General features: G+C 40.5%; 1 protein-coding gene across 1 annotated transcript in view; it reads right to left on the bottom strand.

The window, feature by feature from the left end:
• LOC136148357 (phospholipid-transporting ATPase FetA-like) overlaps positions 1-24,583 on the bottom strand; it is a 118,338-nt gene that overhangs the window by 29,296 nt on the left and 64,459 nt on the right. The window contains exons 11-17 of the mRNA XM_065907865.1: positions 15,642-15,838; positions 12,612-12,820; positions 7,589-7,623; positions 4,637-4,657; positions 3,480-3,633; positions 1,316-1,504; positions 491-606 (exon numbers count right to left, since the gene is read on the bottom strand). Coding sequence (XP_065763937.1) covers positions 491-606; positions 1,316-1,504; positions 3,480-3,633; positions 4,637-4,657; positions 7,589-7,623; positions 12,612-12,820; positions 15,642-15,838 — 921 coding nt within the window. The remainder of the gene's footprint in view (positions 1-490; positions 607-1,315; positions 1,505-3,479; positions 3,634-4,636; positions 4,658-7,588; positions 7,624-12,611; positions 12,821-15,641; positions 15,839-24,583) is intronic.

Raw genomic sequence — 24,583 nt, 5'->3', positions numbered from 1 at the left:
CCTTCCTAATGTTAGCAAACAGGAGCCATTCTCTCTTTCTGTTGCATCTCAAATCCCAGAAGGTGGAAGTGGAGTGGGGCAGGTAGGTAGCCGTGGGGATTCTAACCCTATAAATAACAGAGGATGGTGTCACACAGTCAGCTAAACAGTCCAGGCCTGGTGATTTCTGCTCCATACCTAAAAGCAGTCTGCTCCTGTCATGACTGGGCCAGGAATCACAGAGAGTCCTGATTGTAGAGAGTGCTCCTACAACATTCTCATCATGCCCCCTGGGATCCTGGCCCATTCAACTCCTCACTGCAGAAGCTGGCAACGTGGTCAATGAGAATCCCACAGAAGGAGGTAGTTTTTACTCTTCTATCAATTAAAGAGACACAGATACCAATCTACCTCATACTGAAACACAGTGACGTGGGGACACATATGCGGACACACATCCAGATGCACAGAGCCTCCTGCTGCTCTCCTCCCCCGCAACCGGAACACTTACATCTAAATGGTCCATGGTTATGTCTTGGAGGGATCTACAGGATGGGTGGAGGAGCTGACAGAGGATCGTGTCTGCACCCTTGCAGAATAACAGTATGCGATTTTCAGGTGTCCTCACTGAAAATAAGCAAATTAAGCAAAGTAACCGCATGGGTCCATTGTCACAAGACCAAATCAGAGCCACTGAGGGATGGCAGAAGGCTGTTCCCGTGACGTTTGTTTCTGATACCACAGGAGGCTAAGCACTCAATGAGTGGTCACACAGGGTGAATGATGAGGGCTGGGGAGAGTGAGAGAAGATCGTTTGGAATCAGTTTCTCCATGGGTTCAACATCACCTATGGAAGACTGATACAGAATCACATTTAGCTTCTCAAGTCCAAATTCCAGACCAAGGTCCATACCTAGTGAGGACCAAGGAATAAAAGTGACCTTCCTCTTCGGTCTGAGGCCCAAACTAATTGACAGCAAGATAGTATGAATTTCCCCCATAATGTCCACCCCCATTTCTCATTCCAAGTTCAGGCTTTATGAGTTTATTCTCCATTCTTATCTTGGCTTTGAAAGTTCTGAGAAGTCACTATCCAGGATCACTAAATAAGGGGCTTAGCATGTGGTTGTTAAGCTTACATATGTGTATAGGAGGAAATATAAAGAATTATGAGAGAGAAAGTGGGAATGGCTGTGTTTGTATTTGCGGCAAGTGTGTATTGGAGATGGCATGCGGGTGAGAGAAAATATTTGTGTGCAGACAGAAGAGAAAATCAGCATGTGGATGTATATGAAAGACAGAGAAGGGGCGAGGGCTGCCGGGGAGGGGCACCCACCAATAACAGACATCCTCTTGCGCACATTGCTGAAGTCCAAGATGGCCAGCAGCTGGTAGACTCTCGTTTTCCCCATTTCGACTACCATGATTGTCTCAGACGTGCGGGAACGGAACACAAAGCCAAAGTTCCTGGCAGCAGTGACCAGGGCACCTTCATCTGGGGACTGAGCCTGGTAAACCAGCTCACCTGGCAGGAGAGAAGGGGGCAGCCAGCGCCCATAGAGATGTGCGGATGAAGTCCACCCAGAAGTCAGACTGTCTTCCAAGTGCTGACATGAAGATGGAGCCCAGGAGGGGGCATCTGTCTTCAAAATTTCCTCATAAGTCTGGCCCTAAACGGCCAGGTTGCACAGACCAGGTCAGTTTCTTTTTTCTTTCTAATATTCTCACCTCATTTCACAGATCTGAGTTAGTATTATAGAGGTACACAGTACATGTACACAAACAAGACATAGGTAGCTACTTTCCAACTTGAGAGGGTAAAGGTGGCTCAGGAGGCTATTAAAAATGAAGGTTCCTGGGTCCGACCCAAACCACTGAATCCAGAATCACAAAACCTGGGAGGAAAGTCCAGGAAACTGAATTTTAACAAATCTCCCGAGTGAGTCTCATGCAGATGGGTCTACGTAAAGTGCTCCTGGATTTAAGACTGGCTGCACTTTGATGAACACTGCTACAGGGTAACAAGACTGATGGTTTGTTTAGTAAACAATTAAAAATATATATGAATGAGTATTGTTGCCTTTGAAACTCTCACCCTGGGAAGTTAAATGACTTACTCTGTTGAATCAATCTTTCAACCTGATATTACTCAAGACATATCTGGAACTCTTCTTTTAGGATACCCCCATAACCTGAGCTATGTTTTGGATTATTTCTCTTTTGAAGGCCAATTTAATTTTTTAAAACAATTATGCACCACCAGAATATTATGCTTGGGAATGATGTGGATGAGGCAGTATAATTTTAGGTCAGACACACAATGTGTCCAAGGGATAATAAGACTATTTTCTTGTGTGTTTCCTACCTTGGCACTCACTCAAGAAAGTAAATGAAGGTAAGCCCAAATATGCTTCAAGTCATAGCAATTTATTGGAATGTCAGACCTGGAGAGGCCTTGGTGGGGTGGGAGCTTATGGGGCCAGATGACACAAGATTTGGGTTCTTATTCCATTTTTGCCTTTCTTAGCTATAGGGTTTTAGTCAAGTCACTTAATTTCTTTTAGCTTCAGCTTACTTCACTATAAAAGAAGGACCATTCTTCTTATCCTGCAGAGGGCTGTCGTGAAGACTGTGGGAGGTAAAATAAATGAAAGCAACTTGTAAAATTATAAAGTGATGTAAAAATATAAGGTGTTACTCATGGTAGTATTCTATTAAGTCAATTATATTGACTTTAAAAGATGTGATTCACTTGACTGCCTAAATTCTTGTTTGTTAAGGAAAAGGTCTTTTTAATTTAAAATCAGTAATTTCTCATTATTTACAAAAAAGATTTCAATAAATTCATGGATGACATTGTCATATTTGGTGACTGAAGAAATTAGGGTATACAGGGATACCTTTAAATTGTGAAGCAACAAGAGGATGACAACTCATCCTTTAGGAAGTCTTGTCAGAGGTAGTGGGGTCGATCTTGGCAATAAATTAGACAAACTCTGTGACAGAACATTAAAGAATCTCAAGTTCCCTAGATAGCACCAAGTTTGACCCCTATCCGATGACTGAATCTTCTTTAAGACCAAGAGGTTGTTTTCTACTTAAATATATCCAGAGACTAGGAGCTCACTACTTACCTTGACTATGCATCCCCTTGCTGGACAACTCTCCCTATTAGAAAGTTCTTTCTTAGATTAGTGAAGTGAAGTCACTCAGTTGTGTCCGACTCTTTGCGACTCCGTGGACTGTAGCCTACCAGGCTCCTCCGTCCATGGGATTCTCCAGGCAAGAATACTGGAGTGGGTTACCATTTCCTTCTCCAGGGGATCTTCTTGACCCAGGATCGAACCCAGGTCTCCCGCATTGGAGGCAGACGCTCTAACCTCTGAGCCACCAGGGAAGCCCTTTCTTAGATTAAGCCATCACAAACGATATCAACCCCCACCCCCAAGTCAGCCTAGACTCGACATATTCTCAGTCAATGAGGCCTCAGGATTACTCACCTTCTACTTTCTCTTCTGATATCACGGTATGACACAATGAGAGTGATAGGAAAAACAAGTGTACCCAGTGATCTCCCTTTTTCACCGCTTCGACCAAAGTCTTGTCATAAAATGAAAACTTAGGATCGGCCAGATTGTTGTAGGAGAAGTCGACCTTTTCTCTTTTCTGGAACACATAAGCCAGAATGAACTTCTCAACAGCAGCTTGATACTTTATAGAAGGTTGATTGATTTAGGGGCAATTTCTGGAATGTGATGAGAACTCTCAGGAGGATGGGAAAAGAAAAGCAAGATAAGTGAAAGAGATCCTGTGCTGGTTTCTGAGGCCTTTGTACTCTGACCTGAACCATGCATTCACTCAGAAAAGATCCATCACACAGGAGAGAAGCTGAGCACTTTCTGGCAGAGCCTTCCTGCCCCCTCTCAACTCCAGCTGTCCTAAATGACCAACGGGCACCTTCAGGCTCCATTCTTCCGAGTCCCAAATCCATGATAAATCAAACCTGAGGATACAAGAGGCTAACTGTTCCCTATGAGTAAATGGTGAAGTCCTGTCTCTAGCTGTCCTCTATCTGATTTGGGGAGCTGGGGAGGGAAGGAGTTAGGTACAATGATATCCCTGAGTTGCACTATTCCTATTTTAGCCCACAAGAGGGCTAGAGAGGAATATTACAAGATAGAGGTAAGGATGTATAGCAAGGAGGCTTCAGTACCGACTTCTCATTCACAGACTTAATTTTGAACCATTTTACTTGACCTATCAGCACCCCTGATTCCTTCCTGCCTCTGGTGCTTAAGGTTACTGATCTCGCCTCGATCTTTAGACCTAATATTCACTACCATTTTCCTGGTTACGGGCTTGGCTCCTTTAAATGTTAACTGTCATTCATTTCGGGTAGGCTGCTGGTAGCCACCTCGGGTAAACATTCTTTTCTGGCTCAGTTTGGTCCCGAGACTCTCTTATGCCCACCCTGGAGTGCAGGGATGTTAACAGACTTCTCCAGCCCATACCAGAACTCTCAAGGGTATATAACCGGTTCTTCGTAGTTGTGGTGCTGTTACACCAGACCTGGGCTGGGCCACACTGTGTCAAGTACAGACACAATTGTCCTGCTTGGTGCTAAGCTGGGGAAACAGTAGTCTGCAGTGGGCTATACTGGCTCTTTTCTATGTCCCATCTAGAGGGTTTTTTGTCATGATAGTGAGACAGTATGGTCAGATCCAGAGCCAAGTTCTAGACCTGGCCAACCACAGAATTGCGAGTTCTGCTAAGTTTGTGGGTTCAGTAATTTAAGATAACTCATTATATAGCATCCTCTGAGGCTTTTCTAGACCTGGGCTCTTGTACTGGTACATTCTTTAAGACTAGAAGCTAGTGAGTGATGAGAGAGAAGTTGGAGAAGTAGATATGAGGCGGAACCTGCATTATGATATTACATGCAACAGGGAACCATAGCAATTTTCTGCTGAGCGTCATATGATCAGATAGTCCTCTGGCAGCAGCATGAAGGATATATTAGAGGGAGCAAGACAGGAGGCTGGGAGACCAGTTAGTAGGCCACTCAGTAACTCACAAGAGAAATCATGAAGTAGTGACAAAATAAATATTAAATTCAGGGCATGGCTTGAAAATGCTTTTGACAAATTGACCTGGGGATACCTGAAGGGCGTACAGGTAGTAACGAAAGCAGGTACATATAGTTTTGAAGCTCAGGTAAGACATCTGAGCTAGTTTCTAATCTGTTTCAGACAAGTAAGTTTGAGAACACGGGACCTAACTGGGCACAGGACGGGGCAGGGCTGGTCTGGAGCCACAGTACAGCACGATCTGAGAGGTTTTATTCATGAATTACTCTGAAATTGGAAGTCAAACATCCAGTTGAATAAGGCTGAATGGCAAATCCAAGTCCCAAAGAAAAGGATGGAAACCGGGGATATCAGATAAGAGGAAATGAATTTAGAATGGAGGGTAGATGATGCAGTAATGAATTGAGGAAGCTCTTTGAGATTCTGTGACACAGCTATAGATAGTTTTTATAGGATATCTTTAGCCTTGGTCATGAAAGGGGAAGGAGCTAAAAAGGGTTCCTGATACGTGGATTTGGAGTTCATTAGTAAGTAGGCAGTAAGGTCAGTAAAAACATGATACTATAAAGATGGAAAAAGAGGTACAATAATAGAGCCCTGAGGGAGAAGGGAGTGATATGTGGTAGAAGGCCTGAGGGTGGTGGCTTTGGGAATAGCTAATAAAATGAATTAAGAATTAAATTGACCGTAAATAAATTAAAAAATTATCCAAGTGGCACTGGAAACCCAAAAGAAGTTGGAGTCGATGAATTTGTAAAGCTTTTGTGATCTCCAAAAAGTACTTGGCATTCTGAGATTACAAACAGGGAAGGGTAGATGGCTTGGTTAATTCAAGATTGAGATTTATTGGGAGATCAAAGAGGGGAAAAAAAGGGAGGTGCTGAAGATGCTCATGATCTTGGGTACAGATGGGAGGAAAGGAAGTAAAGTCACAAGGGACTGGCAGACTGGAGAAAAAGGAGAACAGAGAGTTGGTAAATCTTCCTAGGATAAGAAAGCAGGTATACTAGGAGTCAGGTACGAAGAGAACTGGAGGAATGAGCTTTGTGACCACAGATCATGACAAGGGAGTTTACAATTTCATAGTACAATTCTGGATGGTGACATGATGACCCGGAAATGGATGATACAGATTTTTTTTTGAGTCCAAGAAGTAATCTGAAAGATAAATTCTTTCAGACACCTGAAAGCACCTATGGAGCTAGATCACCCATAAAGAAACCAACACCACCAAGATGACAGCATGGATCGGGCAGAGACAGACAACATGAGCATATAAAAATGATTCAATCTGATTAGTAATCAAACAAAGGTAAATTAAGTGAGATACAACTTTCACCAATGAAATTTCTAAAGATTGAAGTATTGATACCCCGTAGTGACAAGGGCATGATGAAACAGGAATCTTCCTATGCTTTGTGGGATTATAAACTGATGCAGTCTGCCCAGACGGCAATATGGCACGATCAGATGCATTAAAAATCTAGCCACCCTTTCAGCAACTAATTTTACTTACAGGACTTTATTCTAAGGAAATAATTATCAGAAGAGGAGACAAAAATGTATGTACCTGAGTGCTTATCATAATGCTATTTATAATAGCAAAAGGTAGCAGAATAAAAACAGGGGATTGACTACATCAATTAAGATACATCAATATAGCTGGATACGACAGTCATTCAAAATGATATAGATGTAGACGTAAATATACCTAAATATACGGACATGGAAGGAGGGCCACAATACATATTGTATCTGATGAATAAAAAGAGTCTGAAAATAGCATGGGTGCTGTGATCCATCCTTCCTTCCTACTTACCTACCTACCATACCTAGATGTATATGTGTGTATATATACACATGAAAAGTATCTGAAAGGATAAATACTACCAAATTTGACACTGGTTATCTAAATGAGACTAAATCATTTTTAACTTTCTTCTTCATACATTTCTATATTGTTTGAATTTCTTCTATTACGAGCATAGATAATTTTTTTAAACAGAAAAAATCCAATAAAGCTATTTTCAATTTATTTATTTATTTACTAATAATCAAATTAATGTTTTAAGGAAATTTTAACAGCACTATTGAGAAAACAAGTAATATTTATATGCAGAACTAGAATTTGTTCTTGAGTAATGTGATGTCTTCCAAAAAAGTATCTTAAACCACTATTCATTTTCTGTCCTAGATCATATTTATGGGCTCAAGGATTTATCCCTTTGTTGGCTTCTTCAGACATTCCTGACTTTAAAAATATTTATATATAATTTGTATGTAATTATATACATAATAACCTTCTTATAAAAAGCTATTTTCATTTAAAAACACAAACCCAAATCTGCTCAAATAAACAGAGGTTATTTCCATACCACTCTCTGATATTACGGGGCCGATAACAGCGGGGTGCTTCAGGGGCTCGGGGAGCCCCAGTCTGTACTGAAATGCCGCTGTAAGCCCAGCCTGGCCCAGCTCCCACATACACTGCACGGGGAGCCGGAAACACTCACCTTCGAGACTTGGCTCCTCGGCGCGCTTTTGTCATTGACATCACCTGTCGGCAAGTAAACAGAGTACACACTTGGCAAAGGTTTTAAAGAAGGATTTACATTTCATTTTATTGTGGTAAAAGATATATAACATAAATTTTCATTTTAACCATCTTTTAGTGAACAACTCAGTGGCATTAGTATCATTCGCAGTGTTGTGCAACACTCACCATTATATATTTCCTAAACTTTTTCAGCATCCTGAACATAAACTCCTTACTTTCTCTTATTCCCAGCACCTGGCAACCTCTAATCTGCTTTCTGCCTCTATAAATTTGCCTATTCTAGATGTTTCATACAAGTGGAATGATACACTATTTCCTATTTTGTCTGGCTTATTTCACATAGCATAAAGTTTTCAAGAATCATTCATGTTGTAGCATATGTCATAACTTTACTACTTTTTATGTCGAAGGTTGTGACATTGTACAGGAGACAGGAATCAAGACCATCCCCAAAAAAAAGAAATGCAAAAAAGCAAAATGGCTGTCTGAGGAGGGCTTACAAATAGTTGTGGAAAGAAGGGAAGCGAAAAGCAAAGGAGAAAAGGAAACATACACCCATTTGAATGCAGGGTTCCAAAGAATAGCAAGGAGAGATAAGAAAGCATTCCTCAGCGATCAGTGCAAAAAAATAGAAGAAAACAATAGAACAGGAAAGACTAGAGATCTCTTCAAGAAAATTAGAGATGCCAAGGGAACTTTTCATGCAAAGATGGGCTCAATAAAGGACAGAATTGGTAGGGACGTAACAGAGGCTTAAGATATAAAGAAGAAGTGGCAAGAAAACACAGAAGAACTATACAAAAAGATCTTCATGACCCAGATAATCACGATGGTGTGATCACTCATCTAGAGCCAGACATCCTGGAATGGGAAGTCAAGTGGGCCTTAGGAAGCATCACTATGAACAAAGCTAGTAGAGGTGATGGAATTCCAGTTGAGCTATTTCAAATCCTGAAAGATGATGCTGTGAAAGTGCTGCACTCAATACGTCAGCAAATTTGGAAAACTCAGCAGTTGCCACAGGACTGGAAAAGGTCAGTTTTCATTCCAATCCCAAAGAAAGGCAATGTCAAAGAATGCTCAAAGTACTGCACAGTTGCACTCATCTCACACGCTAGTAAAGTAATGCCTAAAATTCTCCAAGCCAGGCTTCGCAATATGTGAACTGTGATCTTCCAGATGTTCAAGCTGGTTTTAGAAAAGGCAGAGGAACCAGGGATCAAATTGCCAACATCCGTTGGATTATTGAAAAAGCAAGAGAGTTCCAGAAAAAACATCTACTTCTGCTTTATTGACTATGCCATCGCCTTTAACTGTGTGGATCACAACAAACTGAGGAAAATTCTTCGAGATGGGAATACCAGAGCACCTGACCTACCTCCTAGGAAACGTGTGTGCAGGTCAAGAAGCAACAGTTAAAACTGGACATGGAACAACAGACTGGTTCCAAATAGGGAAAGGAGTGCATCAAGGCTGTATACTGTCACCCTGCTTATTTAACTTCTATGCAGAGTACATCATGAGAAATGCCGGGCTGGATGAAGAACAAGCTGGAATCAAGATTGCCGGGAGAAATATCAACAACCTCAGATATACAGATGACACCACCCTTATGGCAGAAAGTGAAGAAGAACTAAAGAGCCTCTTGATGAAAGAGAAAGAGAAGACTGAAAAAGTTGGCTTAAAACTCAACATTCAGAAAACTAAGATCATGACATCCAGTCCCATCACTTCATGGCAAATAGATGGGGAAACAGTGGAAACAGTGGCTGACTTTTTTGGGGGGGCTCCTAAATCACTGCAGATAGTGATTGCAGCCATGAAATTAAAAGACGCTTACTCCTTGGAAGGAAAGTTATGACCAACCTAGACAGCATATTAAAAAGCAGAGACATTACTTTGCCAACAAAGGTCCATCTAGTCAAGGCTATGGTTTTTCCAGTGGTCATGTATGGATGTGAGAGTTGGACTGTGAAGAAAGCTGAGCACCGAAGAATTGATGCTTTTGAACTGTGGTGTTGGAGAAGACTCTTGAGAGTCCCTTGAATGCAAGGAGATCCAACCAGTCCATCCTCAAGGAGAACAGTGCTGGGTGTTCATTGGTAGGACTGACGATGAAGCTGAAAATGCAATACTTTGGCCACCTGATGCAAAGAGCTGACTCATTTGAAAAGACCCTGATGCTGGGAAAGATTGAGGGCAGCAGGAGAAGGGGATGACAGAGGATGAGATGGTTGGATGGCATCATCAACTCAATGGACATGGGTTTGGGTGGACTCTGGGGGTTGGTGATGGACAGGGAGGCCTGGCGTGCTGCAGTTCATGGGGTTGCAGAGAGTCGGACACGACTGAGCGACTGAACTGAACTGAACTGTCTGAGTATTTCATTACAGGAGTACTTTCCATGGCAAGAAAGCTATGACAAACCTACACAGTGTGTTAAAAAGCAAAGACATCACTCTGCTGACAAAGGTCCGTATAGTCAAGGCTATGGTCTTTCCAGTAGTCATGTACAAATGTGAGAGCTGGGCAGTAAAGAAGGCAGAGTGCCGAAGAATTGATGCTTTCAAACTGTGGTTCTGGAGAAGACTCTTGAGAGTCCCGTGGAAAGCAAGGAGATCAAAATGGTCAATCTAAAAGGAAGTTAATCCTGAATACTCTGATGCTAAAGCTGAAGCTCCAATACTGTGGCTATCTGATTCAAACCGCTGATTCGTTAGAAAAGAGTCTGATGCTGGGAAAGATTGAAGGCAGAGGGAGAAGAGGGCAACAGAGGATGAGATGGTTGGATGACTGATTCAATGATCACTGATTCAATGGACATGAACTTGGGCCAAACCTTGGAGATGGTGAGGGACAGGGAAACCCGACACGCTGCAGTCCATGGGATCACAAAGAGGCTTACATGACTTGGCAACTGAATAACAACAGCATTCCATTAAATGGATATATCACAGTTTGTTTACCTATTTAATTGCTGATGGAAACGTGGGTTGTTTCCACCTTTGGCTACTGTGGATGGCTGCAATGAACACGCATACGTCTCTCTGTTTGAATCCTTGTTTTCTTTTTCCTCTTTTTGGTATATACCTAGGAATGGAATTACTGAGTCATACGGATCTGCCTGCAGTGCAGGAGACCTGGGTTCGATCCCTGGGTCGGGAAGATCCCCTTGAAGAAGGAATGGCTATGCACTTCAGTATTCTTGTCTGGAGAATCCCATGTACAGAAGAGCCTGTTGGGCTACAGCCCACGGGATCACAAAGAGTTGGACATGACTGAGAGATCAATGCTTTTACTTTCTTTTTTTCATAGAAATTTAAAGTAGGATTTTAAAAGTATTTATTTATTTTGTTTGGCTGCATTGTGTTTTGGCTGCAGCATGCTGGCTTCTCAGGCTGTGGCTTGTGGGTTCCAGAGCATGCGGGCTCAGCAGCTGTGGTGTAAGGGCTTAGCTGCTTCACCATAAGTGGGATCTTAGTTCCCCTAACAGGGATCAAACTCAAGTCTCCAGAATTGGAAGGTGGATTCTTAACCACTGGATCACCAGGGAAGTCCCATAAATAAAGGAGGATTTTAAAAAATTCAATTCTTTTATTTGGTTGTGCCAGTTCTTAATTGCCACAAGCGGAATCTTTTAGCTGTAGTATTTGAACTCTTAGTTGAGGTATGTGGGATATACCCAGTTCCCTGACCAGGGATCGAATCCTCATCCCCTGCATTGGGCAGGCATTTTCTTAACCACTGGACTGCCAGGGAAGTTCTAAGGAGGATTTTAAAAGCTTATTTCTTCTGATTCTATCATTCTGGACTTGCAGTTAAGCTCCTCAAATCCCCTCAGGCCACGTGGCTCTCAGTGCTCTATAAGCTCCTTTCCCCAAGCCAATGGTAAGATTCCTGCTGCTTGGGGTGCAACTCTTCTCCTTAAGTGTGAGTGAGGTGAGCCTGGAGGCTTGGCATCTATGAGAGACCTTGAACCTCAGGAAGCTTTTCATCAGAAAAGTCCCCTAGAAGAGAGGTTAAAGTAGTGCTGGAATGCTTAGGGTTCTTGGCCAGTAGATAGCACAGACAGATAGGGGGCGGAAGACAGTCTGATGCCAAGTGCAGAAACACCCAGGACCCTTTGCAACCCTATCCAACATAGGATCAGGTCTCACAATGAGTCAGAAAATTAAGATCCTCACCCAAATCAACCACCCAAAAATAAGCTTTCAGAGTTTAAACATGTGAAAACTTGTTTGGCAGGAGCAATAGAAAATATTAGAATGCTCTAGCTTTTAAAAATCTTTTAACTTTAATTTTTAAATTTAATTCTTAAATTTTTAAAAAATTGTCCATTTTAAAGTGTACAATTCAGGGGCATTTAGTGTGTTCGCAACCACCACATCTTTCTAGCTTCAAAGCTTTTTCATCATCCTAGAAGAATATTCCATGTGCTCTAGCTTTTTCAATGTGATTGCTTTCCTTCCCTAGTCACTGCCATAATGTTCACACATATGAAGACTTAACACTATCACAAAAATAAGCTCGTCTAACACGGGAAACAAATGAACAACGGGGTATCGGAGACACTGATCAAATTCTGAACAGCCTCTGATGGCTCCTTTCTAGACTGTTTACTGGTGTCTGAGGCAGAATCAGGAGAAGAGCAGCTTCAGTAACATTCTGGTTACACCATCTGATTTAATGCGAGAGTAAGTAACATTCCCAAGACACTGGCAATTCTCTGAAGACAGAGATTAAGTCTTATACACCTTCATATTTCCAATGTCCCACACAATGGAATGGATGGCATCTATAATGTGCTAAATAAGTATTTTTTGATTAAAACTGAATGGACTAGGTGATCTTTGCTTCCTGGACAGTAGGTTGTAAGAATAAGTAAATGTGAATTTAGAGACATATAGATTTAGAGATAGATTATTCTTGAGAAGAACCTGCAAAGTAAAATTTCCCCAAGACTGAGGAAAGCAGAAAGACATGCATACCATAGAATGTCCCGTTAATTGAACACTTGTTGAAAATCATGATGTTCTGAGTCAGGGTCCCTGTTTTGTCAGAGAACACATATTTGACCTGGCCGAGCTCCTCATTAAGGGTAGTGGTACGCGCCTGTGCTGGTGTGTTCTTCGGTTCATAAAACATCTTCTGATCCCAGTTGATATAGAAACTGTTGCCCAATCTTATTATCTCAACACTAAGGAGAAAGCAAGAAAAGAATGGTCCTGGGTCAAGGCAGGGCAAGTAAATTCATCCCCCTGGTTTCCTTCTTTCCAGTTCTGTGGTGTAAACAAAAATCAGAATATCTTCTCTCAGAACCTATAGTCTTGAAGGACCCATCATACCAGCCAACCCATTGTAATTCTACTTTGACCATTATCACTCAAGGCTTTACTTGATTACCAGATATACTGATTAACTTTGCTGAGGCATATTCCCTTTATACTACTTCTTCCAAAATTTTTAAAATTCTGTAACAATGCAAGGCCTGACAGAGTTAAGCTAGTTGATAAAAGGCAGCCAAAGCTTAGTTAGAGGGGTATTGCTGCTGTCAGGTAAACTCATTGATGGGGAAGAGAGATCCTTGAGACTAGAGACAGTGCTTCTTTGTTTCCAGAAGAGGGAGGGGAAGATCTGTGAGACTCGGAAACAGCTTACAGGAGCTGATCCTCTGATAAATTTCTCAGCAGACCCACCTGCTGTAGGGTAGATTTTTCCTGAAACAGCTTCCTCTCCATTTTACCTGAATTTTCCCAGTTGTGTTAGTCACACCCTACTTTTATTCTAAATAACATGCATTACAGATTCTCTATGGCTTCCCTCGTGGCTCAGCCAATGCAGGAGATGTGGGTTTGATTCCTGGGTCGGGAAGATCTCCTGGAGAAGGAAATGGCAACACACTCCAGTATTCTTGCTTGGAGAATCCCATGGACAGAGGAGCCTGGCAGGCCACAGCCCATGGGGTCACAAAAGAGTTGGACATGACTTAGTGACTAAATAACAACATGGTTAACAAGCATCTTCATTTTAAAACAGTGCAGACTTTTTAAGTGTCTTCCTTCCTATCATCATTCACACTTAGTGTGTGTTATTTCATTGCTTCATTAGTAACCCCTGTCTAAGACAGCTGCATTGAGCAACATGAATCTTTTCTTTGAGGTGAGGGAGGTGGTGCTCAGGTCCCCATTATTCACTTTACTAGTCCTCATGTGTTGAGTTTTGATCCCTCTCTTCCTTCACCATACCAGTCACCATAGCAACCTCTCTAAACTTGGACACTTAATGATATTATTTCTTTCCTTAGAAAGATCTCTGCTGCTTTTAGGATAAAACCCAAACTCCTTGACCTGGCATTCAAGATTCTGAATCTAATCCTAAATTACCATCCAACACCTCAGTCTAGGCTCATTCATTGTTCTATGACCAGACCAAGCTTTTAAAAACCTCCAACCTTTGTACATACTGATCTTTCTGCTTGTAATATTATTTTCATATTTTCTGATTGGTAAATTCTACTCTTTTCTCAAGTATCAGTTTGATCATTACTTTTTTTCTGTAAATCCCTAAGACTCTATAGGTGGAACCAACTTATTCCTTTTCTAGGCTCCCATAGCTTTCACATATTAATTTCTATTACATCATTCTTCATATTGTACCTTAATTATTTACTTAAGTATCTGTTTTCATGGCTATATTGTAAGCTTATCTAGAGGAAGGGTTGTCTTATTATTCATGTATCTTTCTCTGAAACCTAATATAGTGCTTGGCACATAGTCGGTTCAGTCGCTCAGTCATTCAGACTCTTTATGACCCCATGGACTGCAGCACGCCAGGCTTCTCCATCTATCACCAACTCCCGGAGCCTACTCAAACTCATGTCCATCACGTTGGTGATGCCATCCAACCATCCCATCCTCTGTCGTCCCCTTCTCCTCCTATCTTCAATCTTTCCCAGCATCAGGGTCGTTTCCAATGGGTCAGTTCTTTGCATCAGGTGGCCAAAGTATTGCAGTTTCAGCTTCATCATCAGTCAGTCCTTCCAATGAATATTCAGGACTGATTTTCTTTAGGATTGATTGGTTGGATCTCCTTGCAGTCCGAGGGACTCTCAAGAGTCTTCTCCAACACCACAGTTCAAAAGCATCAATTCTTTGGTGCTCAGCTGTCTTTATAGTCCAACCCTCACATCCATACATGACTACTGGAAAAACCATAGCTTTCACTAGACGGACCATTGTTGGTACCTTTGTTGGTAACATAGAAGCTGTTCAATAAATATTTATTAAATTAGTAAGATAATTTAGCTAACTTAGCACACACACATATAGGGTGCTTTTAGGGTTGGGATGCCACAACGCAAGGGTTTAGAAAACCCGAAAAGGATGCAGAAAATGTGTTTGGGTGCGTTTATGTGAAAGGGAATGCTGGAACTTGAAAAAGGAGATTGGAATACAGTAAAGACTTATTTTACCTATATTTCAAATTTTTGTCCAAGGTGCTCATGCAAAGGGGAAGGAAACATCCTTCATCTTCTCCATCTTTTCGGAACCAGAATTTAAGTCACAATCACACCTACCTGCAGTTTGCCACATTGTTTCTGGGGAAAAAGCATTCTGAGTTCTGAGTCATTTACAAATGACTGTTTAGAATTTGGTCATTGATAAACTAGGGGCTGCCTAGCTTGTACTTTAACACAAAATTTGTGTGCATTGTTTTCTAATTATTTCATGTGTTTGTATGTCTTATTTAGTCATGTACATTATAAATTATTGGAGGGTAGGAACACTTTTTCTTATTATATAACCCACATAGTATCTAGCACAGTATTCTGGACATAGAAAGCATTTATGCAGACTCTAAATATTTCTCAGAGTGTTTTGTACACCAGGCACTCTGGAAAGTAAAGGGTTAAAAGGCAGAGCACCTATGTTTTCTGAAAGTTCACAGTCTAGTTGGGGAATAAGAAGGAAGTACCCTCCCCGAAGTCAGCTCCTCCCTCAGCTGTCAAAGCAGCCTACCTGACGTAGAGGGAAATAGGCACCATGGTGTTGAGGATGATGAAGTAGGACCAGAATATGAGGGCGGCAGAGAAAGCTGATGAAGAGACATAGTCTTTCCACGGCAGATAATCCTGGAAGTAGTAACCTTGGTTGTTTTCCCAAATGTAATGACCAACTGCTAGGAGAAAACACATGCTGCCTAAAAACAGGAAAATCTAGAAATCAAAAAAAGAATTAAATTAACATTTCATCCAAGACGCACTGCTTTAGTTCTACCATCTGGAGCCTCTCTCTCAACAAAGCTTCTCTCTTTTCTTGGAGGAGGGGTTCCCCCCCCGAAGCCCACAGTCTCTAGGCAGCAGTCCGCAGACAGAAAAGAAAACCCGGCAGGAGCCATCCAGGATTTTACAGGACAAAACAGTAACTAAAATGCATTAAATATTAAGGGCCAATACCAGTGCTAAAGACTCTATATGTATTATTTAATATTATTTTCTTCTTTTAATAGTAGATAACAAACTTGATATTAAGGATGGGAAAGTACTTTGCCTAAAGTTATTTGGCTACTATCCAGGAGAGACAGGTTTTGGACCAGTTCCAGAACCCAAGCTCTTAATGACTCCATTACTGAAGTGAGGTGCTGCTTTAACAAAAATATAAAATGTGTGACACGGGCTTAGCAGTTGCAGGTGGGGAGGTGAGAAGGAAATGGATGTAACAGGCTGATAATACAGCAATCACGTTTACAGAAAGAAGATGGTAAAATAGGAAGGCAGACCATGTGCCTACTGAGCCTAGAGCTCTAAGGGAAGTGGTTGGAAAGAATTAGAATATTAGTGTGTGTGGGTTGACTTTGACAAAGGAAAGATTTGAAGTAGGCGAATAACTGCAAGAGGAACAGAGTGAAATTTGGGTCATCAAAGAACTGGAAAAGCCTTTACTTTTAGACACTAAAGAGGAAAAAAGAGATAAGATTGAGATCTGAAGCAAACAAGGCCCAATAATTCTTTCTAACTGAATAAAATGAATCAGCCTAGAGGCAATGTTTAGATTAAAGATTACACCTTCTTACTGAACTAAGATTACTGTTCTGGATAACATCAACTTTCTTGCCATTAGGTTGAGAGAAAGGGCATGGAGGGGAAAGGCTGCAAAGAAATAAGACCAATTTGAGAACTATGTTTAGAAAAGGACTTTGAGGAGGAAGGGATAATAATCCTGAACTCATTTTACCAGGCCAGCATAACTCTGGTACCAAAGCCAGACAAGGACATTATAAGAAAAGGAAATACAGGCCAATATCCCTGATGAATATGCAAAGTTTCCCAATAATCAACCAAATTCAACAGCATTTTAAAATGATCATACACCACAATCAATTAGGATTGAGGCATTAATGAAAGAAACTGAAGAAGACAAGTAAATGGAAAGATATCTCTTGTTCACAGATTGGAAGAGTTAATCATTGTTAAAATGTCTGTACTATTCATGCTATCTATAGATTGAATACAATTCCTATCAAGATTTCAATGGCAATTTTTTTTTTTACAGAAATAGAAAAAAAAAAACAATCCTAAAACTTATATGAAAGCATGAAAGACTTCAAACATTAAAAGTAATCTTGACAAAGATGTAAGGTGAATGTATCACATTTCCTGATTTCAAACTATATTGTAAAGATATAGTAAAAACAGTAAGATACTGGCATAAAAACAGACATATAGGCCAATGGAACAGAACTGTGAGCCCCCAAATAAACCTATGCATTTATAGTCAACTAATATTTGAAAGGGAGATAAGAGGGTATTGGAAAAATTGGACATATGCATGCTAAAGAATGAAACTGGACCCTGATCTTATACCATTCACAAAAATTAACTTGGTATGAATTAAAGGTTTAAATGTGAAACTTCAAACCAAAAAACTCCCAAAGAAAACATAGAAACAGGGAGAAAAAGCTCCTTGACAGCAGTCTTAAACATGATCTTATGAATATGACATCCAAAGCACCACCAACAAAAGCAAAAATAAACAAGTGGGATTTACATAAAACTAAAAAGCTTCCGCATAGCAAAAGAAACAATCAACAAGATAGAAAGTCAATCAGTGGAACAGGAGAAGATATTTGCAATCCATGTATCTGATAAGGAGTTAATATCCCAAATATTTAAGAAAATAACTCAATAGCAAAAAAAAAAAAAAAAAAAAAAAAATCAATTAAAAAATGGGCAAAGGTCCTGAACAGACATTTTTCCAAAGAAGATAGGATATTCAAATGGCCAATAGGTCCATGGAAAGATAAACATCACTATCATGATACTCTTGGTGGGAATGTAAATTGGTAGAGTTACTTTGAAAAACAGTATAGAGGTTCCTCAGAAAATTAAAAATAAAACTACTATACAACCCACTTCAGGGTATATTTCCAAAGGAAATTAAATCACTATCTTGAAGAGATATCTCCACTCCCATGTTCACTGAAGCGTTATTTGCAATGGCCAGGACATGGAAACAATCTAAGTGTCTACCGACAGATGAATGGATAAAGAAAATGTGATACACACACACACTCACAGACACACACGCACATTACAATGGAACATTATTTGGCCATAAAAAAGGGAATTCTGTAATTTGTGATAAATGCCCAACTCTTCAAGAAACTGCCAAATGCTTTCCAAAGTGGTTATATAATTTTACATTCCATCAGCATCACAAGCCCACATATGCACAGAAAAGACATGTATTATGCTACTGTGAACCTCTAGGTCTACTCAGAGGTCTTCAAACCTATGCCCTTTGTCACAAGGTGTGAACTGTTGAAAGTAACCCATCCCCACTGCTAGAAAACTGTAGGTCTCATCTTTGAGTCACCGATAGAAAGTCTTTGAAGACAAGGGTATGAAGGTAGAAGAAACGGATCTAACTAGGACCACTCTCAAAAAATGAGATTAAAAAAATCCTTTTTATTATGAAAAACTTAAAATACATATCAAGATATATAAATACTATAATGAACCCCTATGTACCCATCACCCGGCTTCATCAGTGATCAATTCATGGCTGGTTTTATTTTATTCCAAATCTTCTCTTCCTCTGTCCTCTCTTTTATTTTAAGCAAATTTCTCACATTATATAATTTTATTTGCAAACTGTTTAATATATATCTTTAAAGGATCCTACTTAAACACATAATCACGATACCTTTATCACTTAAAAAGTTAGTAATAAACTCTCAATATCATTCAATATTTGAGATTAAAGAGTTGAATGAGGGATGAAAGAGAATAAAGCAGGAGCATTAAGATAAAAAAGAACAAAATCTGCTTTTATTCCTAGCCTAATGCAGATTCATACTGAGTAGTTCCATTTCTTGTGATGAAGGTTTCTCTGGGGCCATAAAACTCTTCTTGCTCTTACTCCCCCTTTGTTCTGCTTCTCTTCACTGAGTTATGTGACAGAATGACTTATCCTCGTGGTTCAGATTAAACTTTAATGATGAGTTCTACTGGCTGTGCTTTCGTTTTGAACCATCCATGTCAGTTCAGCTCAGTCACTCAGTCGTGTCTGACTCTTTGTGACCCCATGAACCGCAGCAGGCCAGGCCTCCCTGTCCATCACCAACTCCCAGAGTTTACTCAAACTCATGTCCATCGAATCAATGATGCCTTTCAACCATCTCATCCTCTGTCGTCCCCTTCTCCTCTTGCCTTCAATCTTTCCCAGCATTACAGTCTTTGCAAATGAGTCAGTTCTTCACATCAAGTGGCCCAAAGTACTGGAGTTTCAGCTTCAGCATCAGTCCTTCCAATGAACATTCAGGACTGATTTCCTTTAGGATGGACTGGTTGGATCCCCTTGCTGTCCAAGGGACTCTCAAGAGTCTTCTCCAACATCACAGTTCAAAAGCATCAATTCTTCAGCGCTCAGTTTTCTTTATAGTCAGTCCAACTCTCACATCCATATATGACTACTGGAAAAACCATAGCTTTGACTAGACAGACCTTTGCTGGCAAAGTCATAGCTTTGTTTCCAAGGAGCAAGTGTCTTTTAATTTCATTGCTGCAGTTACCATCTGCAGTGATTTTGGAGCCCCCCCAAAATAAAGTCTGTCACCATTTCCATTGGTCCCCCATCTATTTGCCATGAAGTGATGGGACTGGATGCCATGATTTTAGTTTTCTGAATGTTGAGTTTTAAGCCAACTTTTTCACTCTCCTCTTTTACTTTCAACAAGAGGTTCTTTCGTTCTTCTTCACTTTCTGCCATAAGGGTGGTGTCATCTGCCTATCTGAGGTTATTTATACTTCTCCCGGCAGTCTTGATTCCAGTTTATGCTTCATCCAGCCCGGCATTTCTCATGATGTACTCTGCATATAAGTTAAATAAGCAGGGTGATAATATACAGCCTTAACGTACTCCTTTCCTGGCTTGGAACCACTCTGTTCCATGTCCAGTTCTAACTGTTGCTTCTTGACCTGCATACACATTTCTCAGGAGGTAGGTCAGGTAGTCTGGTATTCCAGTCTCTTGAAGAATTTTCCTGTTTTTTGTGATCTACAGAGTTAAAGGCTTTGGTGTAGTCAATAAATCAGAAATAGATGTTTTTCTGGAACTCTCTAGCTTTCTCAATGATCCAGCAGATGCTGGTAATTTGATCTCTGGTTCCTCTGCCTTTTCTAAATCCAGCTTGAACATCTGGAAGTTCACGGTTCACATACTGTTGAAGCCTGACTTGGAGAATTTTGAGCATTACTTTGCTAGCATGTGAAATGAGTGCAATTATTTGGTAGTTTGAACGTTCTTTGGTGTTGCCTTTCTTTGGAATAGGAATGAAAACTGACCTTTTCCAGTCCTGTAGCCACTGCTGAATTTTCCAAATTTGCTGGCATATTGAGTGCAGCACTTTCACAGCTTCATCTTTTAGGGTTTGAAATAGCTCAACTGGAATTCCATCACCTCCACTAGCTTTGTTCATAGTGATGCTTCCTAAGGCCCACTTGATTTCACATTCTAGGATGACTGGCTCTAGGTGAGTGATCACACCATCATGGTTATCTGGATCATGAAGATCTTTTTTGTATAGTTCTTCTGTGTATTCTTTCTACCTTTTAATATCCTCTGCTTCTGTTAGGTCACTACCATTTCTGTTCTTTATTGAGCCCATCTTTGCATGAAATGTTCCCTTGGTATCTCGAATTTTCTTGAAGAGATCTCTAGTCTTTCCCATTCTATTGGTTTCCTCTATTTGTTTGCATTGATCACTGAGGAAGGCTTTCTTATCTCTCCTTGCTATTCTTTGGAACTCTGTGTTCAAATGCGTGTATATCTTTCCTTTTCTCCTTTGCCTTCAGCTTCTCTTCTTTTCTCAGCTATTTGCAAGGCCTCCTCAGACAACCATTTTGCCCTTCAGCATTTCTTTTTCTTGGGGATGATCTTGATCCCTGCCTCCTGTACAATGTCACGAACTTCCAAACCTCCATCCATAGTTCTTCAGATACTCTGCCTATCAGATCTAATCCCTTGAATCTATTTGTCACTTCCACTGTCTAATCATAAGGGATTTGATTTAGGTCATATCTGAATGGTCTAGTGGTTTTCCCTACTTTCTTCAATTTCAGTCTGAATTTGGCAATAAGGAGTTAATGATCTTGAGCCACAGTCAGCTCCCAGTATTGTTTTTGCTGACTGTATAGAGCTTCTCCATCTATGGCTGCAAAGAATATAATTAATCTGATTTTGGTCATGACCATCTGGTGATGTCCACGTGTAGAATCGTCTTTCATGTGGCCAATATTAAATTTGAGACCATATTCCTCTACCTGACACTTCTCCAGCCCCAACTCTATCAATTCCAGTTGATAAAAAGTAAGGTAAAATGATGACAATAAATTACTATTACTTATTTATAAATATAAATTTATTTCTAATTTAATTATTTTAAATTATTAGAATAAATAATTTGACACCCTCCAAAGTTGTGGAAGAAAATTACAGAGTGACCTTCAACACTGCTTCTGCTCCATCCCTGTTGCCTGGATAATTAAGAATGACCCATCAGTCATTTCTAGTGCTGTGCCCTCCCCTCAACCAGAAAGGAAATCAGTTTTATCAGACCAAGCCCCTGAGGGCAGGGCTTCTCCCACTCAGACAGGCCTGCAGGGGCAGTACACAATCTGCTCTTTCTCATTTCTGGAGCTTTTCCTGCCATCCTGAGTTGCTTCTTTTTCAGTCAGACCCAAGAAGAGCAGATAACCTCCCATTTGGCAGTGTGTATCCAGTAAAGGCTGAAGGAGATTCTCAGGTTTGTCAAGAACTAAGGCCATCGCCGATCACAGTCAGAGGCAGCTGTAAAAAGAATACTCCTCGGTCCTCGGGCCCTTCAGTTCTGTGCTTTTCACTGTACCTTCACCCCAGAAGTACAGCCTGGATTTCTGGCATCGTTTAAATTTCAAGCATTGATTTTTTTTTCTTTGCCCCACAGATACAGTCCCACTTAAGAGACTAGGGTTCACAAAGATTGTCACTGTGAGCTCTGGGGAGCTCTGGGCACAGGGAAGGGACCAGACTCCAGCTCAGCTATGGGTTTATCAAGAAGCATCTCGACGAATCTTTCTTCCTATCTCTGTCAGAATTTCCCCTAAGAATCATTTCCAAAAATGGGGAAGAAATGAAATGTTCAAATAGGGAAGAATTTCTGCTTCAGCTTCAAGAAATGAGTGTGCTATATCTCACTACTCTGACAATGTCTTGGCAAAAATACCCCATAAACATAACTGCTGAGCTGATGAGAACCTAGCTAATTCAAGAACATTTCTTCATTTAGTAACCATTCAAAAGATACTTCCCGAGAACAGCTTTGTACAAGACACTCCCAAGGATGTAGAGATGGATATGATATAATTTCTACCTTAGAGGCTCATAATTTGGTAGCTCAGGCACTCATTTGTCTTTCTCACTAACTCAGCACAGAATAATGATGCTTCTGTTATGTGTTATTTTCCAGCAGTCATGTACAGATGTGAGAACTGGACTATAAAGAAAGCTGAGCACTGAAGAATTGATGTTTTTGAACTGTGGTGTTGGAGAAGACTTGAGAGTCTCTTGGACTGCAAGAAGATCCAACCAGTCCATCCTAAAGGAAATCAGTCCTAAATATTCATTGGAAGGACTGATGCTGAAGCTGAAACTGCAGTACTTCGGCCACCTGATGTGAAGAGCTGACTCATTTGAAAAGACCCTGATGCTGGGAAAGATTAAAGGCAAGAGGAGAAGGGGGCGACAGAGGATGAGATGGTTGGATGGCATCACCGACTCAGTGGATATGAGTTTGAGTAAACTCTGGGTGTTGGTGATGGACAGGGAGGCCTGGCATGCTGCAGTCCACGGGGTCGCAAAGAGTCAGACACGACTGAGCGACTGAACTGAACTGATTATATGTTAAGCAGTTCTAGGGACTGGGATACAGTGGTGATAAAAGACAATGTCTTAACTCTCAGAAGGTCTGTAATCCTGTGGACATAGGTGGAAAACAAACAAGTTAAGAAATGAAAAATATAAGTTAACTGGTGCTAAGTGCTGTGAGGAAAATAAAACAAGTTAACAGAATAAAAAAGGTCTTGGTGGAGGTGATGCCCACTTTAGATTGGTGGCAGAGAAGGTTTCTCTGAAAATGAGACATTAAACCCTGAAAAAGAAGCAAGCCATGCAAAGGTCTAGGCAGCCATTGCCAGCCAGGATAAAGTTCCCATGAGAGGAAGAAGTCTGCTTTCTCACTTGATTTGCAGTTTGCCTGGGTATAGATTTCTAGGTCAAACTAAGAACCTTGAAGATATGAACCTCCTGGCTTCCAGGACTCAGTAGTACTGGTAAGAAATCTGATGCCAATCTAATTCTCATTGCTTGTTGGTATCTTATTCTTATCTCTATGAAAACTTTGAAGTACTTCTAAACACCACTGAAGCTCTAGAATTTCATGATGTTTAACGGATGTTTTAAATCTGAAATTCATATCCTTCTTCAATTACAGGAAATATTCTTCTATTATTTCTTTGACAATATTGTCCCCTCCATTTTTGCTTTCTGATACTCCTGGGAGATCACGTGGGGGTTCTTGGTTTGGTTCTCCATTTAAAAAAAGTATTTATCTCCTAGATGTTTCGTTTTAAAGTCTAGAAGTATTCTTTGACTCTTTATTTCAGCCCTTCTATTGACTTTTTAATTTCAGTAATTTTTACTTTCCAAAATTCTTTTTTGTTGTTCTTAGATTGCCTTTTTCATTCTTTGATTAAAAAAAATTGTAGGGAATTCCCTAGCAGTCCAGTGGTTAAGATTCCACACTCTTGCTGCTGGCCCAGGGTTGATCCCCCTCCAAAAAAAGTCAGACTATTCTCATTTGTGCAATTGTTTCTTCTAAGAATAGTGAAATTCTTTTGAAAGTTCTTGTCTCTTTCGAATTATAATGTTTTTTCCAGAGTCAGTTATTCTATTTGTCCTCATCCTCTTCTTTAGTGCTCCTGGTTTTTTTTCCCAGATCACTTAGAAACAGAAGTAAAAGAGTAGTTTGACCATTATAGGTTGGCTCTATTTCCTTTGGATAGTTTTATTTCCCTAGCAAGTCACTCCCCTGAATGCAAAGATGGAACCCTGAGGTCTGTGTAGGTAGGCAAAATGTGTTAGTTCACTGGTTTTACCCTAGGATATAAAAGGAACTTGCAGGCAAAAGTGAGTCCCCCAAATTTAAAATAAAGTGGGTGTTACTCTGAAGTGATGACACTGACATTAGAAGCCCTAGCCCTCTGCAGAGGTTGTTAAATTTCTTCAGAAAGCAGTTCTCTTGTTTGAGACTGGAAGTCAAATATATTTGTTCTTGCTATATGGATGCCTATAGGGTGGTAGCATGGTACAGAGGGCCAATGGTTGTCCAAGCTGTTTTATGGGCAGTTTTAAAATTAGCTGTC

Source organism: Muntiacus reevesi, chromosome 17 (genome assembly GCF_963930625.1).
Source record: "Muntiacus reevesi chromosome 17, mMunRee1.1, whole genome shotgun sequence".
In the NCBI taxonomy this organism is placed as follows: Eukaryota; Metazoa; Chordata; class Mammalia; order Artiodactyla; family Cervidae; genus Muntiacus; species Muntiacus reevesi.
The sequence above is the reverse complement of the archived record's forward strand: the minus strand, read 5'-3'. Positions and strand labels throughout refer to the sequence as shown.